The sequence below is a fragment of the Staurois parvus genome, unplaced genomic scaffold (assembly GCF_062004578.1).
Source record: "Staurois parvus isolate SC_StPar_1 unplaced genomic scaffold, SC_StPar_1.0 ptg000463l, whole genome shotgun sequence".
In the NCBI taxonomy this organism is placed as follows: Eukaryota; Metazoa; Chordata; class Amphibia; order Anura; family Ranidae; genus Staurois; species Staurois parvus.
The window spans coordinates 1,080,694-1,099,612 of NW_028318259.1; the positions used below are offsets into that span (position 1 = coordinate 1,080,694).

At 45.5% G+C, this 18,919-nt stretch overlaps 1 protein-coding gene across 4 annotated transcripts in view; it reads left to right on the top strand.

The window, feature by feature from the left end:
• The window catches only part of MINK1 (misshapen like kinase 1), a 277,145-nt gene that overhangs the window by 160,966 nt on the left and 97,260 nt on the right, over positions 1 to 18,919 (top strand). For all 4 annotated transcript variants that reach the window (XM_089688956.1, XM_089688959.1, XM_089688957.1 and 1 more), the window contains exons 10-11: positions 12,918 to 12,996; positions 17,670 to 17,845. In XM_089688956.1, coding sequence (XP_089545082.1) covers positions 12,918 to 12,996; positions 17,670 to 17,845 — 255 coding nt within the window. The remainder of the gene's footprint in view (positions 1 to 12,917; positions 12,997 to 17,669; positions 17,846 to 18,919) is intronic.

The following is an 18,919-nucleotide window of genomic DNA, read 5'->3' on the forward strand; positions in this document are numbered from 1 at the left end:
GGCACTGCTATATTGTGGCGGACATTTTTACATTAATTGACACTTTGTGGGAACCAGTGACACTAATACAGTGATCAAATATACACTAATCACTGCACTAATGACACTGGTTGGGAAGGGGTTCACATCTGGAGTGGTCAAAGCATTAAGTGTTTACCTAGCTATGTGCTGGGTGTACACTAGGTGGTGCTTTTACTTTGAGAAGTGATGAATCGTGTTCTCAGCTCTGCAGAGACACACGATCCATGACTCCTCCCTGTCACAACAGAACTCTGCCTGTGTAAACATAGGCACAGCTCTGTTCTTCCTCCCTGACCGACAATCTGCACGCGCCCCCGTCTGGTGGAAACTCACACACACACACACACTCTAAAACTTCTACAGGGCAGATGGATGTAAAGTGGTTAAATACGATTCACTGCAGCATGAGTTAAAGTACCCAGTGCTAGCAGTACATTGGGGAGTCGGACCTCCTCACTCATATAATACAGAAGTCCAACAAGCCCCCTTGCCACACTGCACCTATTAACCTTTCAACAGATGTCATACTGTTTAACCACTTCCCGCCTGTAGGCTGTATATATATACACGTCCATGAGTTAAAGTGGTTATACCAGGATCATGACTGCAGCTATAGTCATGATCCTAGTATGTATTTTTTCAGCCAGCGATTCTCTTTCTAGAAAAAGTGATCCAAGCGGCTATCAGTTTTACAGGCAGCGAATAGGGGTAACCCCATCCCGCCACTGCCTTTACCAGGCTCTCTGTCCAATCAGGGAGCCTGGCAACAATGCTACCAATTCAGTTGCACTCCCTGAGAATAGTGGGCTAAATGGTTAGCACTTCCGCCTGGCAGTACTAGGGTCATTGGTTCGAATCCCAACCACGGCACCACCTGCCTGGAGTTTGCTTGTTCTCCCTGTGTCTGCGTGGGCTTCCTCCGGGTACTCCAGTTTCCACCCACACTCCAAAGATATGCTGGTAGGTTAGTTGGATCCTGTCTAAATTGGCCCCAGTATGTGTATGTATGAATGTGAGTTAGGGACTTGTGGATGTAGATTCAGCTAATAGACGTAAGGGGGTGTGCATATGTCCCTCTCGTGGATCTGATAGGGAGGTTGTGGCATGGCTAACAGCCTGTGTATTGCATGAAGTGGGGGGTGGGGGGAGGTCACTGTGGCTAGGCCCCTTCCCATGACAAGTGGCTGGGGGGGTGTATGGGGTCACTGTGGCTAGGCCCCTTCCCATGACAAGTGGCTGGGCAGGTGTGGTGTATGGGGTCACTGTGGCCAGGCCCCTTCCCATGAGCAGTGGCTGGGCGGGGGGGGGGGGGGGGTGTATGAGGTTACTGTGGCTAGGCCCCTTCCCATGACAAGTGGCTGAGCAGGGGGTGGGGGTGTATGAGGTCACTGTGGCCAGGCCCCTTCCCATGCATGAGAAGTGGCTGGGCGGGGGGGTGTATGAGGTCACTGTGGCCAGGCCACCTTCCCATGAGCAGTGGCTGGGCGGGGGGGGGGGGGAATTATGAGGTCACTGTGGCCAGGCCCCTTCCCATGAGATGTGGCTGGGCAGGGGGTGGGGGTGTATGAGGTCACTGTGGCCAGGCCCCTTCCCATGTATGAAAAGTGGCTGGGCAGGGGGGGGGGGGTGTATGAGGTCACTGTGGCCAGGCCCCTTCCCATGAGAAGTGGCTGGGCAGGGGGGGGGTGTATGAGCTCACTGTGGCCAGGCCCCTTCCCATGCATGAAAAGTGGCTGGGCGGGGGGGGGGTGTATGAGGTCACTGTGGCCAGGCCCCTTCCCATGAGAAGTGGCTGGGCAGGGGGGGGGTATGGGGTCACTGTGGCTAGGCCCCTTCTCATGACGGCCATAAACAAAATGGATGTCGCATACAGTTTTGCACACGACCATTACAATCCCTTCTCTGGTATCTTCTGAGGAACCTTTCCTGTTTGTACCCAACAACATTTTTTTCTATTGTAATCTCTCACAAGCTGGGTCCTCCTAACCACCTTGTCTGGAATTGTATTGCAACTCTACCATCTCTCTTTTATATTGTAAAGGACCGCACAAACTTTTGGCGCTATCTAAATCCTGTCTAGTAACAATAATATGTAATAAATCAAACTATACGGACGTTTGTATTACACCTGTGTAAAAAGCTGTCTGGCCAGTGTACCTTTTTCACCGCCATTAGGGATTTTTCAGCGCAGCAGTCCGGCAGCACTACAGTTGTTCAAAGCCTGCCTCCCATTAGCTGAAGGGAAAGCCTAGCCGAGCTTGTACTGCTTATAGACTTCATTGAACACTACAGAGAGCTCGTCTGCCTTTTTACCCAGGCACATTGGCCTCAGATGTAAGTTGCCTGTTGACTTCAGCGTGGATGGTATAGTGCCCCATTATGGAGGTAGGCCAGCTCCCTATAGAGTTCAATACATTTGAAGCATCAAAGGCTCATCTCTGCTTCCCCTGCTGTAGGGCCAAACATAAATAGTCCGTCCCTTTTGTACTTCCTGCATGGCCACAAGCTGCTGGCAGTCAGTCACCGAAGCAAAACGCATAGCTGTGAAGCAAGCCTCACATTAGCGCACAGCCACATTTAAAGTATACTTTTGTGGTAAATGCAGTGTTCTGCCACCCAGCTGAGTCAGTGCCTGGAGTTATGAATTCATGACTTTCAGTTCGGAGTCAGTCATCCTGTACTCTGTCTGCAGAAAGATTTCCCTGTGATGTCGCCACATGATCTCTGATAGCCAGGAGTAGGCAGAAAAGAAGGCTTCTTTCAAGGGATTGAAATATGGTAGCTGCTATTGTTGACTGGACTATAGGCCTCATGCACACTGGCTGTTTTTTTACAGCGGCTGTTTTGGGCATCAGGCGTTTTTTTTGTTTTTTTTCCAATAAAGATTTATTGAGCATCGAAAAACATAAACATAGACAAAAGCATGGGTTGTATCGATACAACAGTTTTCTACAAGCATCTAGCCTTATAACTAGTAAGTCAGACAAAAAGAAAGGAAAAAAAAAAAAAAACTTGGCATGGAAGTTGAACACAGAAGAATGAGGGGGCAGACCCCAAACAACAACTAATAGAACGAAGAGGAGGATGTGAATCTAGAAGGACAAAAAATAAACCGGTTTTGTGTTACTATGGTCATAAGAACCTATTGTCAATATCGTGCGTAGATTCATGATAGACCAGAACATGGAATCATTGACATTAGAGAACATTTTCAGGCGCTTTTTTATCTACAGCCAGTAAACTCCCCAGCATGTTATCCTATGTGTCCATGCACACAGGCTTTTATCTGCGTTTTATGGCAGGGGCAATTCTAGGCTGGAAAAATAAAAACTAACTACTGCGATTGAAGGGGGAGTTTTTCCAGCGGAAAAACGTGGCATAACATGCAGGGGCAGACTGACCATTTGGAAACTCGGGCACTGCCCGAGGGCCTGGGGTCAGTAGGGGGCCCCATGAGATGCCCCTGGTACCTTTTTCATAGGCTTTTTTGAGTTTGGGCAAGGACAAAGGGGCCCCATGATCCCCTATTGTCCGGGGGCCCCATGAGTTGTCAGTCCGCCCGTTAACATGGCTATCTGGCATTTGAGTTTTTTCAAGCCTTTGTGGGAGTGTAGTTTTGCTAAAAACACTAATGCTGAAAAACGCGGCAAGACTCGTGGTGTTAATGTGGCATTCTACAGCTAAAGCTACTGGCGTTTTTATAACGTCCAGTGTGCATGACGTCTCAGTGGTACACAGGGTTTGCCATCCTGGTTTTGTTTGCTGTTTAACCACTTCCCGTCCGGCCCATGTATATAAATGGCCGGACGGGAGCAGTGCAGGAGTGGGTGGCCGTTTATAAACGGCTTCCCCGCTCCCTGCTTGTGCGTGCTCCTCCGGACACAGTGGGACATGATCGTTCTACGGGACCTCTGTGTGAGGTCCCGATCATGTGATCATTGATTGGCCAATCAGTGATCACATGAAGAGTAGTAAGCAAGATGTCACTTCTGACATCATTGCTTACTACGTGTGAAATCTGTGAATGATCACAGAGGTCACATGGTACAAGGCTATTTACAACAGCCTTGTACCATGTGACAAGCTGTGACCAATCACAGCTCACACAGCATTTCTTAATGGCTGCAAGAAATGCATGCATCCCCTGTGATAGAAATAATTGGTGACGGGTCCTCTTTATGGAGAGATATGGGGTCAATATGAACCCACATCTCTCCTCTGCAATGTAAAGCATTGGATCAAAAAAAAAAGCATTGATCTAGTGCTTTAAAAAAAAAAAAATAGTCGACACTGGAAGGGCTCTTTGAAAACGGGCACGAAACGTGTTAGGGGGGAGCCCAGCTAGTGACGTCACGCCGCACAGGCTTCGAGGAAGGCCAGCGGCCATCCTTGTTTCAGTTTCACATGCCAGATGTGAGTGCATTATTTTTATATGTCAAATCTTTGCCATACTTAATAACAATACTGCAAAATTAGAGATTTCTTCTCTGGCTCGTTTATTGCGAGCCCCTTAAGGTGGATTCCAATTACTCCCAATCTATACCTATGATCGGTTCCCTCTGCTGGATGGATGTTTATTCCTGGAGCCTGGAGAGTAACGATGTGTTGATTACCTGTCGTGCTGATGTGTGCCAGATGATCCCCTGAGTTACCTTTCCAGATCCAGATGACCAGGAGTGGTCTGATTTACTCAAATGCGCAATATATTGTGCTTTCTGGTTAGTGGAATATACATTCGTTTTCAAGCCACTGGAGTCACGGAATTCACTTTATGATGTCTATTGGACATTTTTACTATAGGAGTCATCTTTTCATTGTAAGTGCATTTACCACATTAAATTGGTGTTTTATTCCGGATTACACTATGGAGAGCCCGCCTTTTTCCTTTTTCATGATACTATGTCCAGCTGGGTGTATATGCTCATTGATCTGATAGAACACAGCAGTGCCATCGTTTTACACACGGTTTTGAGGAAAGCTGGATATCTTGGATTGATATAAAAGTGCTGGTTGACTACTCTTAATTGAGGGTCATATGATTCTGCTAAGCCTCCCTTTGTTGTACATCGAGGTGCTGTGTGGTTCATTATTAAGACGTTTTAGTGGCATTTGACAGCCATATCTGTCATTTCCTTCATAATCCAAGAACCACTGAACTGGTTATATCTGTTTCTTTCTTTCTTTTTTTTTTTTTACTATTCTGGATACAAAACGACAACTAAGGTGTTTAAAGAGACCCTGTGGCCCCACCATTCATTTTGACAGCAATGTTCCTTTTTATGACTATAGGTGCTTTTAATGTATGTTATTTACCTGTAAAAGCCTCCCTTGTGTAGACATCTAAATGCCCCAAGGCTGCTGCTAGGTGTTGTCATCTTGGATGTGATGTCAGCAGCTCAAGCAGACCTGGAGCTCTCGCTCAAGTGACACTTGTCACGGGAGTCACTTTAGGTGGGGGGCCCATGGAACACAGCTCACTTTGGAGAGGTGGGGAGACCCGTCTCGGCTCCCCATATCTCTCTTATGTGTAAGTCACCCTGTGCCTGTTAGGGGTGCAGGGCAATCTGTCCTAATGTGTAGACATGTATAGGTGGGGTGGGGGTTGTGGATTGTTTAATGCCATGTGGTTGCTTCCCATTGTTCTATTGTGTTTCTTGCTTGGGAGCAAACTATTATGGGATGTATGTGTTTATGTGTATTAGCTTAGTGGGGTCTCCAGCAGCCCTCCCTCCTGATGGGACTGTCTGCTGGTGTGAAGTTTGAATACCTGTGTGTCTCTTGTTACTAAATGTAGATTGCCCCGCCCTGTGTCATTACACAGGGAGGGGGGGCTGTCCCCTGAGTGTATATATCTTGTATCTGTGTTAAAATAAACTAGTCTACTTTCTTGATTACTTCAAGACTGGTGTTGTCTAGTTTTGTATGGTCAGCGGTGGTGTCTGTGGTCGGTGTTCGGACGGGGAAGCGGTATTCTAACGGAAGTACCCAAGTGCAGTCTGGGGTCGGTTCCATTACAACACTCTATAGCAGAGGTCTCCAAACAAGGACCAGTTTGTCTTTCATTCTTTTGGTGGCCGGGACTGTGGCCAACAGGAGTGGAAATTTTCCTGGCATCAAGGTAGACATCATCACATTTGGTATTGGGGGGGGGGAGGAATATTGCGCCATTATTAGTGTCAGTGGGAGAAATGGTGCCCCATTGTTGGTGTCAGTTGGAAAAACAGTGTCTCGTGTCAGTAGGAGTATTATTGCCCAAAGCAAAGGGCCACACTTTTGGAAACCACTGCTCTATAGTATTCCCCTTCACTTTTCCCCAGAAACTACAGGACATCAAAAGCTATGGAGAGAGGGGAGAGCAAAGGAGCTTGGCCAGCACAGACACTTTTATGTGGTTGCGCTAGGGAATTGACTCCTGGTGTGGGCGAGTTCCCTAGCACATTCAAGGCACATTGCATGTAAATAAAAATTGTTCACAGAAAAGACAAACCCTGCAAGTAATGTTTAAAATGCTTTAAAAAAAAAAAACATCAGGCTGAAGCACAGAAAAACAAAGTTATTGAAATGATGGCTTAATCAAGCATGACTGACTCTGTTCTGCACAAGGTACATGGTGCTGGGAACTTGCTTAGTTGGATTTTTTTATTGTGAAGTTCTTTAGACAGCAAATTCAAGATTTTTACGCCCATAAAAGGCAATTATATTATTATTTTTGGTTTTCCCGTATTCTCATGATTTCTGCGCTCATCACCTAAGCCATCTCAGCCTAGGCATATACACAGACTAAACTTCACAATTTGTTTTTAATCATCTCCCAGCAGTAGGTAAAGGAAAACCAGTTCTGCTTGCAATACTAGCCTCCATTCTGGATCGGTCCCCTGCAATCATTTCAGCACCAGTCTTCCGTGTTGAATGATGCCCAGTGTGGGCTGAGAACATACTGTGAGTGCAAGGTGTTATGAACCCGCCCCTGAGGCGGAGTTATCACAGTGCCTGCACTCCGTGTAATGAAATACAGAGCAGTGCGGATGTCATCATAAGCCTGAAGAAGAGGTGAAAAGGACCTTTCATTGGAAAGTGTACCAGGAGCTAAGCCCCGCCCTAATAGGACCAGATGCTCATAGAGCAGGGGTATACCTTTCACCTGTGTATCCACTTGAGCTCTAGAAAAGTTTACGCCCTTCATGACAGGCCATTGTTTTGTTTGCATTTTTAGCAGTTGACTGCTTTAACTGGTAATTGTGCGATCATGCAACAAAACATAATTTTTTTTCACACAAATGGAGCTTTCTTTCTGTGGTATTTGATTACCAATGGGTTGTTTATTTTTTGAGATGTAAACAAAAAAAAGACCCACAATTTTGAAGAAAATAACAAACAATATCTTCTGCTTTCTGCTAAATATACAATTATAATAAAAAATTAAAAATATACACACCCATATGTATGTGTGTGTGTGTATGTGTATATATATATATATATATATATATATATATATATATATATATATATATATATATATATACAGTCAGGTCCATAAATATTGGGACATCAACACAATTCTAACATTTTTGGCTCTATACACCACCACAATGGATTTGAAATGAAACGAACAAGATGTGCTTTAACTGCAGACTGTCAGCTTTAATTTGAGGGTATTTACATCCAAATCAGGTGAACGGTGTAGGAATTACAACAGTTTGCATATGTGCCTCCCACTTATTAAGGGACCAAAAGTAATGGGACAGAATAATAATCATAAATCAAACTTTCACTTTTTAATACTTGGTTGCAAATCCTTTGCAGTCAATTACAGCCTGAAGTCTGGAACGCATAGACATCACCAGACGCTGGGTTTCATCCCTGGTGATGCTCTGCCAGGCCTCTACTGCAACTGTCTTCAGTTCCTGCTTGTTCTTGAGGCATTTTCCCTTCAGTTTTGTCTTCAGCAAGTGAAATGCTCAATCGGATTCAGGTCAGGTGATTGACTTGGCCATTGCATAACATTCCACTTCTTTCCCTTAAAAAACTCTTTGGTTGCTTTTGCAGTATGCTTTGGGTCATTGTCCATCTGCACTGTGAAGCGTCCAATGAGTTGTGAAGCATTTGGCTGAATATGAGCAGATAATATTCCCGAAACACTTCAGAATTCATCCGGCTGCTTTTGTCAGCAGTCACATCATCAATAAATACAAGAGAACCAGTTCCATTGGCAGCCATACATGCCCACGCCATGACACTACCACCACCATGCTTCACTGATGAGGTGGTATGCTTAGGATCATGAGCAGTTCCTTTCCTCCTCCATACTCTTCTCTTCCCATCACTCTGGTACAAGTTGATCTTGGTCTCATCTGTCCATAGGATGTTGTTCCAGAACTGTGAAGGCTTTTTTACATGTCGTTTGGCAAACTCTAATCTGGCCTTCCTGTTTTTGATGCTCACCAATGGTTTACATCTTGTGGTGAACCCTCTGTATTCACTCTGGTGAGGTCTTCTCTTGATTGTTGACTTTGACACACATACACCTACCTCCTGGAGAGTGTTCTTGATCTGGCCAACTGTTGTGAAGGGTGTTTTCTTCACCAGGGAAAGAATTCTTCGGTCATCCACCACAGTTGTTTTCCGTGGTCTTCCGGGTCTTTTGGTGTTGCTGAGCTCACCGGTGCGTTCCTTCTTTTTAAGAATGTTCCAAACAGTTGTTTTGGCCAAGCCTAATGTTTTTGCTATCTCTCTGATGGGTTTGTTTTGTTTTTTCAGCCTAACGATGGCTTGCTTCACTGATAGTGACAGCTCTTTGGATCTCATCTTGAGAGTTGACAGCAACAGATTCCAAATGCAAATAGCACACTTGAAATGAACTCTGGACCTTTTATCTGCTCATTGTAATTGGGATAATGAGGGAATAACACACACCTGGCCATGGAACAGCTGAGAAGCCAATTGTCCCATTACTTTTGGTCCCTTAATAAGTGGGAGGCACATATGCAAACTGTTGTAAAACCTACACCGTTCACCTGATTTGGATGTAAATACCCTCAAATTAAAGCTGACAGTCTGCAGTTAAAGCACATCTTGTTCGTTTCATTTCAAATCCATTGTGGTGGTGTATAGAGCCAAAAATGTTAGAATTGTGTCGATGTCCCAATATTTATGGACCTGACTGTATATATATGTGTGTATGTGCGTGTGTGTGTGTATGTATGTGTATATATATATATATATATATATATATGACACCTTTCTTCTTAAATTTATGAAAAAGTATTCTGCTACATGTCTTTGGTAAAAAAAAAAAAAAAAATCCTGTAAGTGTATATTGATTGGTTTGTGTGACAGTTTTAGCGTCTACAAACTAAGGGATGTATACTGGAATTTTTATTTAATTATTTCTTATACAAGTAATGGCAGTGATCAGCGGCTGTGATAATGCGGCGGGCAATCTGACACTGGGGGAACTAACTGCCGCTGATATTTCCAGTGACACTTAATATAGTGATCGGTGATAATGTTATACACTTTTCCACAGTAATAATGATATTGACTGGGAAGAGGTTAACATCTAGAGCAGGGGTCTCCAAACTTTCTAAACATAGGGCCAGTTTACTGTTCATCAGACTTTTGGGGGGGCCGGACTGTGGCCAGTGGGAGTTGAAATTGTCCCAGCATCAGTGGGAGTAAACAACACATCTTTGGTATTAGAGGGAAGAATAGCACCCCTTCATTTTTGTAAGTGGGGGTATAGTGCCCAACTGTTGGTGTCAGGAGGAATAGTGCCCAGTTGTGTCAGTTGGAGAAATAGTACCCCACTATTGGTGTTGGTAGAGGGAAGGGTGCCCCATCATTGGTGTCAGTGGGAGGAATAGTGCCCCATCATTGGTGTCAGTGGGAGGAATAGTGCCCCATCATTAGTATCAGTGGGAGGAATAGTGCCCCATCATTGGTATCAGTGGGAGGAATAGTGCCCCATCATTAGTATCAGTGGGAGGAATAGTGCCCTATCATTGGTATCAGTGGGAGGAATAGTGCCCTATCATTGGTATCAGTGGGAGGAATAGTGCCCCATCATTGGTGTCAGTGGGAGGAATAGTGCCCCATCATTGGTGTCAGTGGTAGGAATAGTACCCCATCATTGGTGTCAGTGGGAGGAATAGTGCCCCATCATTGGTGTCAGTGGGAGGAATAGTGCCCCATCATTGGTATCAGTGGGAGGAATAGTGCCCCATCATTGGTATCAGTGGGGGGAATAGTGTTCCATCATTGGTATCAGTGGGAGGAATAGTGCCCCATCATTGGTGTCAGTGGGAGGAATAGTGCCCCATCATTGGTATCAGTGGGAGGAATAGTGCCCCATCATTGGTATCAGTGGGAGGAATAGTGCTCCATCATTGGTGTCAGTGGGAGGAATAGTGCCCCATCATTGGTATCAGTGGGAGGAATAATGTCCCATCATTGGTGTCAGTGGGAGGAATAGTGCCCCATCATTGGTGTCAGTGGGAGGAATAGTGCCCCATCATTGGTATCAGTGGGAGGAATAGTGTCCCATCATTGGTGTCAGTGGGAGGAATAGAGTCCTATTGTTGCTGTCAGTGGCAGGAATAGTGCCCCATTATTGGTGTCAGTGGGGGAAATAGTGCCTCATTGTTGACGTCAGTAGCAGTAATTATGCCTCATTGTTGATGGGAGGAAAGGAATAGTGTTCTGTATCAGTGGAAGGAAAAGTGCCCCGAGGGCTGGATAAAGGCAAGCAAAGGGCCACATCTGGCCCCCAGGCCGCAGTTTGGAGACCACTGATCTAGAGTGATCAAGGGGGTTAAATGTGTGCCTAACAATGTTTAGTGTGTACTGTGTGCTGTTTTTAGAAAAAAAACTGGCACATCCATGCTGTCTGTAGAGCCCTGTGTTGTTTACCAACACTGGGCTCTTTTCTGTCATTTTCTCAGTCGATCAACGGGTCCCAGCCATAAATCATTGGCCAGGACCAGCTAATCCGTGTGCGCTGCAGCGAATGTAAGCACAATCTTCTGGGTCTGCATGCACATGCATGAGTGGACTCAAAAGAAAGCTGCGACGTACATGTACAGTATCTCCCAGAAGGGAGTCCGCCCCTCACATTTTTGTAAATATTTGATTCTCTCTTTTCATGTGACAACACTGAAGAAATTACACTTTGCTACAATGTGACGTAGTCAGTGTACAGCTTGTATAACATGTAAATTTGCTGCCCCCTCAAAATAACTCAACACACCGCCATTAATGTCTAAACCGCTGGCAACAAAAGTGAGTCCACCCCTAAGTGACAAGGTCCAAATTGGGCCCAAAGTGTATATTTTGTGTGACCACCATTATTTTCCAGCACTGCCTTAACCCTCTTGGGCATGGAGGTCACCAGAGCTTCACAGGTTGCCACTGGAGTCCTCTTCCACTCCTCCATGACGTCATCACGGAGCTGGTGGATGTTAGAGACCTTGCGCTCCTCCACCTTCCGTTTGAGGATGCCCCACAGATGCTCAGTAGGGTTTAGGTCTGGAGACATGCTTGGCCAGTCCATCACCTTTACTCTCAGCTTCTTTAGCAAGGCAGTGGTGGTCTTGGAGGTGTGTTTGGGGTCGTTATGTTGGAATACTGCCCTGTGGCCCAGTCTCTGAAGGGAGGGGATCATGCTCTGCTTCAGTATGTCACAGTACATGTTGGCATTTATGGTTCCCTCAATGAACTGTAGCTCCCCAGTGCTGGCAGCACTCATGCAGCCCCAGACCATGACACTCCCACCACCATGCTTGACTGTAGGCAAGACACACTTGTCTTTGTACTCGTCACCTGGTTGCCGCCACACGCTTGACACCATCTGAACCAAATTAGTTCATCTTGGTGTCATCAGACCACAGGACATGGTTCCAGTAATCCGTGTCCTTAGTCTTCTTGTCTTCAGCAAACTGTTTGCGGACTTTCTTGGTCATCATCTTTAGAAGAGGCCTCCTTCTGGGACGACAGCCATGCAGACCAATTTGATGCAGTGTGCGGCGTATGGTCTGAGCACTGACAGGCTGACCCCCGACCCCTTCAACCTCTGCGGCAATGCTGGCAGAACTCATATGTCTATTTCCCAAAGACCACCTCTGGATATGACGCTGAGCACGTGCACTCAACTTCTTGGGTCGACCATGGCGAGGCCTGTTCTGAGTGGAACCTCTCCTGTTAAACCGCTGTATGGGCTTGGCCACCGTGCTGCAGCTCAGGTTCAGGGTCTTGCCAATCTTCTTATAGCCTAGGCCATCTTTATGTAGAGCAACAATTCTTTTTTTCAGATCCTCAGAGAGTTCTTTGCCATGAGGTGTCATGTTAAACTTCCAGTGACCAGTATGAGAGACTGAGAGCGATAACCCCAAATGTAACCCACCTGCTCCCCATTCACACCTGAGACCTTGTAACACTAAGGAGTCACATGACACCGGGGAGGGAAAATGGCTAACTGGGCCCAATTTGGACCTTGTCACTTAGGGGTGGACTCACTTTTGTTGCCGCGGTTTAGACATTAATGGCGGTGTGTTGAGTTATTTTGAGGGGACAGCAAATTTCCATGTTATACAAACTGAACACTGACTACGTCACATTGTAGCAAAGTGTCATTTCTTCAGTGTTGTCACATGAAAAGAATAAAATATTTACAAAAATGTGAGGGGCGGACTCACTTCTGGGAGGTATGTATGTGATTGTGCCTGTACGAGCCGAGCCTGCCGTAAATGTCCTCTTCGGCACACTGAGGAGAGACAGGAAACCTGTTAGACTGTGCAATCCATACTATTATTATTACAGTGTATGGGATTTACACCTTGCCTATAGTTTGGACAGCTTTTGTCTTACTTTTATATTTTATTTTTTGCTTTCTCCTCCTCTAGCCCTGTGTGACATGCACCCGATGCGGGCCTTGTTCCTCATCCCCAGAAATCCACCTCCAAAACTGAAATCCAAGAAATGGTAAGTCTGACTTCCACGATGATCACAACACAAACATTCTAGTTGCAGCCACATTGAAGGGTTATAATAGGATCAGCAATTAAAATAGTACTGGATTACCAATTGATGATAATATTTTGGGTAACGATTACCAACAAACCCAAAGCCAGGACTGCCTACGTAAGCTTTGTTGGTTTTTGAAGTGTATGTAAAGCCTAACAATTGGCTACTCTTCTTTTTGATCTTTTAAACAAACCCTTAAAGTGTTAATACACCCCGGACCCTGCATTCACTATATCCGCTGTCCCTGGACCCTGCATTCACTATATCCGCTGTCCCTGGACCCCGCATTCACTATATCTGGTCTCCCCGGACCCCGCATTCACTATATCTGGTCTCCCCGGACCCCGCATTCACTATATCTGGTCTCCCCGGACCCTGCATTCACTATATCTGGTCTCCCCAGACCCTGCATTCACTATATCTGGGCTCCCCGGACCCCGCATTCACTATATCTGGTCTCCTCGGACCCTGCATTCACTATATCCGCTCTTCCCGGACCCTGCATTCACTATATCCGGTCTCCCCGGACCCTGCATTCACTATATCTGGTCTCCTCGGACCCTGCATTCACTATATCCGGTCTCCCCTGGACCCTGCATTCACTATATCTGGTCTCCCCAGACCCTGCATTCACTATATCAGGTCTCCCCTGGACCCTGCATTCACTATATCTGGTCTCCCCGGACCCTGCATTCACTATATCTGGTCTCCCCGGACCCTGCATTCACTATATCTGGTCTCCCCGGACCCTGCATTCACTATATCTGGTCTCCCCAGACCCTGCATTCACTATATCTGGTCTCCCCGGACCCTGCATTCACGATATCTGGTCTCCCCAGACCCTGCATTCACTATATCAGGTCTCCCCTTGACCCTGCATTCACTATATCTGGTCTCCCCGGACCCTGCATTCACGATATCTGGTCTCCCCGGACCCTGCATTCACTATATCCGGTCTCCCCGGACCCCGCATTCACTATATCCGCTCTCCCCGAACCCTGCATTCACTATATCCGCTCTCCCCGGACCCCGCATTCACTATATCTGGTCTCCCCGGACCCTGCATTTACTATATCTGGTCTCCCCGGACCCTGCGTTTACTATATCTGGTCTCCCCGGACCCTGCGTTCACTATATCCGCTCTCCCCGGACCCTGCGTTCACTATATCCGCTCTCCCCGGACCCTGCATTCACTATATCTGGTCTCCCACAATACACACAACATGGAAATGCAATTATTTTAGTAAATTTAAACTGCTAAATACCTTTTTATCATCAGCAGTTAGAGCAGTCTTGTGACTTCACCCAAGCACTGGTTAAAGCTTGTAGGAGGAGATTTTTTTCTGCTCTAGATGTATGCAGGACCCCTGACCTCTGTCTGGACAGTGCTGATTGGCCCTGTGCTGTTCACATGCGCTCTCCCAAGAAAAAAAAAACCTCTCTAGTAATACGCACTAAACCGAGCATGTTCAGAATGGCTACGGGTTCAGTCTGTTTTATCAGTGTGGACATTTAAGTAAGAGGAGGATCAGAGAAGAAGGGATCAATCAGCCATTTTACACAATGCAGAGGATTAACCCCTTAGGTTCCGCAGTGAGTATAACAAGCATGCTTTCCTGCATCTACAGACTGATTGTACTGTTGTGGGTTTAGTAACACTTTTTAAACGCATTCTGTTATCTCTCAATAATGCAGAATAATACGTGTTGTTTGGGTTACAAATTCAGAACTAACCTGTGCATAGTTCTTGTGTTATCGCAGAGACTAATCAGCCCTTCTAGTTCTTATCTTGGGACTACAACAGGTTCCTTAGTAAATGGCAGCCGGGCAGGGCTGACACCGCTCAATCTACAAGATGTTGAGTGTTGTCCATCTACACCAGGCTGAACTCCAGCCGTCACTTCTTGAAACGTTGTAGAGGCTCCTCTCCTGTACTGGAATTGTTTGTTCTGCTTTCACTGCACACTATGAACTTCTCACAGTGTACATTGGAAACTGCAGCAAGAGACATAGAGCCCGCTCCTGGCTGTAAGACATTCAGCATCATCTAGCCTTTCCTTCCCGGCCTGACTATTCTTGGCCCTCCCCTTTCCTTCAGTGGATTTCAGATCTTTCAGTCATGGAGGCTCAGCGTCACGTGTGGATATTTCCTAGGGTGGTCTGTATACAAATATCATCCACCCATCAAGGCATTTTGATATGTGTATAACTCATTCCCAGAGCCACCCAAATGCTTGCATCACTGGGTCAGGGTGCTGGGATGTTTTCGGGGATCTAAAGCATCCTGCTATCTCCTCCCACCAGCCATTATTTGTCTGCATTGCATAGAAAAGCTCAGGGACCCAGTGATGACAAAACTGGTCTAAAACAAGGTACAATATCTCCCAGAAGTGAGTCCACCCCTCACATTTCTGTAAATATTTGATTCTCTCTTTTCATGTGACAACACTGAAGAAATGACACTTTGCTACAATGTGACGTAGTCAGTGTACAGCTTGTATAACATGTAAATTTGCTGTCCCCTCAAAATAACTCAACACACCGCCATTAATGTCTAAACCGCTGGCAACAAAAGTGAGTCCACCGCTAAGTGACAAGGTCCAGAGAATTCTTTGCCATGAGGTGCCATGTTGAACTTCCAGTGACCAGTATGAGAGAGTGAGAGCGATAACACCAAATGTAACCCACCTGCTCTACATTCACACCTGAGACCTTGTAACACTAACGAGTCACATGACACCAGGGAGGGAAAATGGCTCATTGGGCCCAATTTGGATCTTGTCACTTAGGGGTGGACTCACTGTTGGTGTTATCGCTCTCACTCTCTCATACTGGTCACTGGAAGTTCAACATGGCACCTCATGGCAAAGAATTCTCTGGACCTTGTGACTTAGGGGTGGACTCACTTTTGTTGCCAGCGGTTTAGACATTAATTGCGGTGTGTTGAGTTATTTTGAGGGGACAGCAAATTTCCATGTTATACAAACTGTACACTGACTACGTCACATTGTAGCAAAGTGTCATTTCTTCAGTGTTGTCACATGAAAAGAGAGAATCAAATATTTACAGAAATGTGAGGGGTGGACTCACTTCTGGGAGATACTGGATATCTATTAGTGGCAATAATGTAAGACGATAATGTTTTATGTAATAATTTAACTTGATCCCCCCCACATGTTAGCCCCTTCCTGCCCAGTGCCATTAGTACAGTGTCAGTGCTTTTTATTAGCACTGATCACTGTATTGGTGTCACTGGGGATGTCAGTGCCACCAAATCAGTTCTCCCCCAGTGTCAGAATGCCCGCCGCAATCCCGCTATAAGTCGCTGATCGCCGTCATTGCTAGTAAAAAAAAAAAAAAAAAGTCCAGTATCTATACCGCCATTGTAAAAGGTAAAACTTTCACGTAAACCAATTAAGTTACACGTATTGGGATTTTCTTTTTAGCAGACACGGAGCAGAATACATTTTGGCCTAAATTTATGAAGAAATTTGATTGTTAAAATATTTTTACTGGACATGTTTAATAGCAAAAAGTCAAAAATATATATATTTTTTTCTCAAAATTGTCGGTCTTTTTGTATTTATAGCGTGAACAATAAAAACCGCACAGGTGATCAAATACCACCAAAAGAAAGCTCTATTTCTGGGGGATAAAAGTACATACATTTTATTTGGGTGCAATGTTGCATGACCGCGCAATTGAAAGCTAAACTAACGCAGTGCCTTATCGCAAAAAATGGCCTGGTCAGGAAGGGGGGAAATCCTCTGGACGGTGAGGGGTTAATAAATAAAAAGCCTATTCTATGTATAGCACCATCTAGTGGTGAAATCCTTCCCTCATCTGTGAAATACATTTTTACACTTCTAGATGGGAGATCTCTTTTATAGCCCCATCTTGTGGACAAATGGAAATAAGCAAGCTCCCTATAAACACCTGTATATAAAAAATATTATTATTATTGTTATACAGGATTTATATATTTATTATTATACAGGATTTATATATATATATATATATATATATATATATATATATATATATTTATAAAGCGCCAACAGTTCGCTCAGCGCTGTACATTACAATTTAGTGTTTGAAGGGGGTAGTATCCCTTCAAGGCTCAACTCCTGGAAAAATTGGATGCCTGCCCACTTCACCTGCACCCATTCACTTAAAAAAAAAAAAAATGTAGCTTCTGTAACCTGCCTACATTTGTCGTCATGTAATGCCCAGCCAATCGGTCTTTTCATCACACCCCCCCCCCCTTTTTGTGTTGCCACCATGCTGCTACTGGAGATAGTGAGGTGGACACTAGAAAAGTGACCGTTCCACCCTGCAATCCAGAAGGGAGGAGACTCTGGACCCAACATGTCACATGGCCGCAGATTCAGGGGAGTACTTGGGCCATTTAGAGCAGGTTTTTTATATTTAATTACCAGGGTGATTCGCTAGGGGGGTCCAGAGCGTATTTGTTGTGGTTGGGTCCCTAGCTGGAGTTCAGTTGTCAGATAACATTGGTCAAGAATCTGTTCTCCATGGGAACTTGTGTAAAATTCCTTACTGTGTCCTGTAGACTGCTTATCTTTCTGGGCCGGTCACACATTAAATTACTCTCATTTCTGTCTCTGAAGGTCGAAAAAATTTATCGAATTCATTGACACTTGTCTCATCAAGAACTACATGAACCGACCACCAACTGAGCAACTGCTGAAGTATCCATTCATCAGGGACCAGCCGACCGAGAGGCAGGTCAGGATCCAGCTGAAGGATCACATCGACCGTTCCAGGAAGAAACGCGGTGAGAAAGGTGTGTCTGCGGCCATTAAGGGGCGGCCACAAATCTAAGAAGGGGGTGGTCAGTCATATTCCCTTGTTATAACACCATTTGTCTTAGCCAGGAGTGCCTGTAGGATAAGTTTACCTATGGAAACATGTTACATGTTCCACTCATTTTTCGGATGTAACATGTTCCCAATGCCACCCGCTGCTCCCTCCTCTCTGTGACAGAAGTACGGGTGGGGAGAAGTTCCCCCATACTAGCTGTTAGATTTGAAAACAGTGCAGCTGTGCGGTGCTCCGCAAACACGGCTGTGTCCTTCATTCACAGAGATCTATAAAATAATGCATTAAAAGTCCCGACAGCCTTAGCGGCTGTTGGCTTGAAGTTCTCAATGTACTACCATGGCGCTGTGGAGCGCCGTGGTAGTACATTGAATTTTCCTTTCAGTATATCTGCTTTCTCATACATCCCATAGGGGCAAGCAGATACACTGACAGATCTGCAGGAGACCTGCATGGCACCAACAATCTGATCGCTGGTGCAATGCTTTACAGGCTCCTGCAGCCAAAAATAATAAATACACATTTTTTTACCTGCAAAATAATTTGCATTTATTATTTTTGTGCAGAGGTGAACTAGCAGACCACCCGCATGACTACACTACCTTTATAATAAGACATTAAGGCTACATCAAAAAAGGCTCAAAGAAATCCATTGTTGGAAAATGTAGAGTACTTACCATTAAGGGTGCGTGCACCTGGCATCGATTACATGTCTGAACCCCAGTAGGGGTTCCTAGCAAGTGGGAGGCAGCCCCATTGAAAGCAATGGGAGGCTGTTGGCTCCTTCAGTTGGTCACAGGCACCCTCATGGTAATCACTCATGCAGCGATCACATGCGTGTGATCAGCCCTAGACATAGGCAGCAGTCTGCGTCCAGGGTCAGTCACTTGTATGTGATTCCAAAGAACAAAAGGTATACCGCTCAGGCAAACAATCCAGCAATCATGCAGCGATCACATGCGTGTGAACAGCCCTGGACATAGGTAGCAGTCTGCGCCCAGGGTCAGTCACTTGCATGTGATTCCAAAGAACAAAAGGT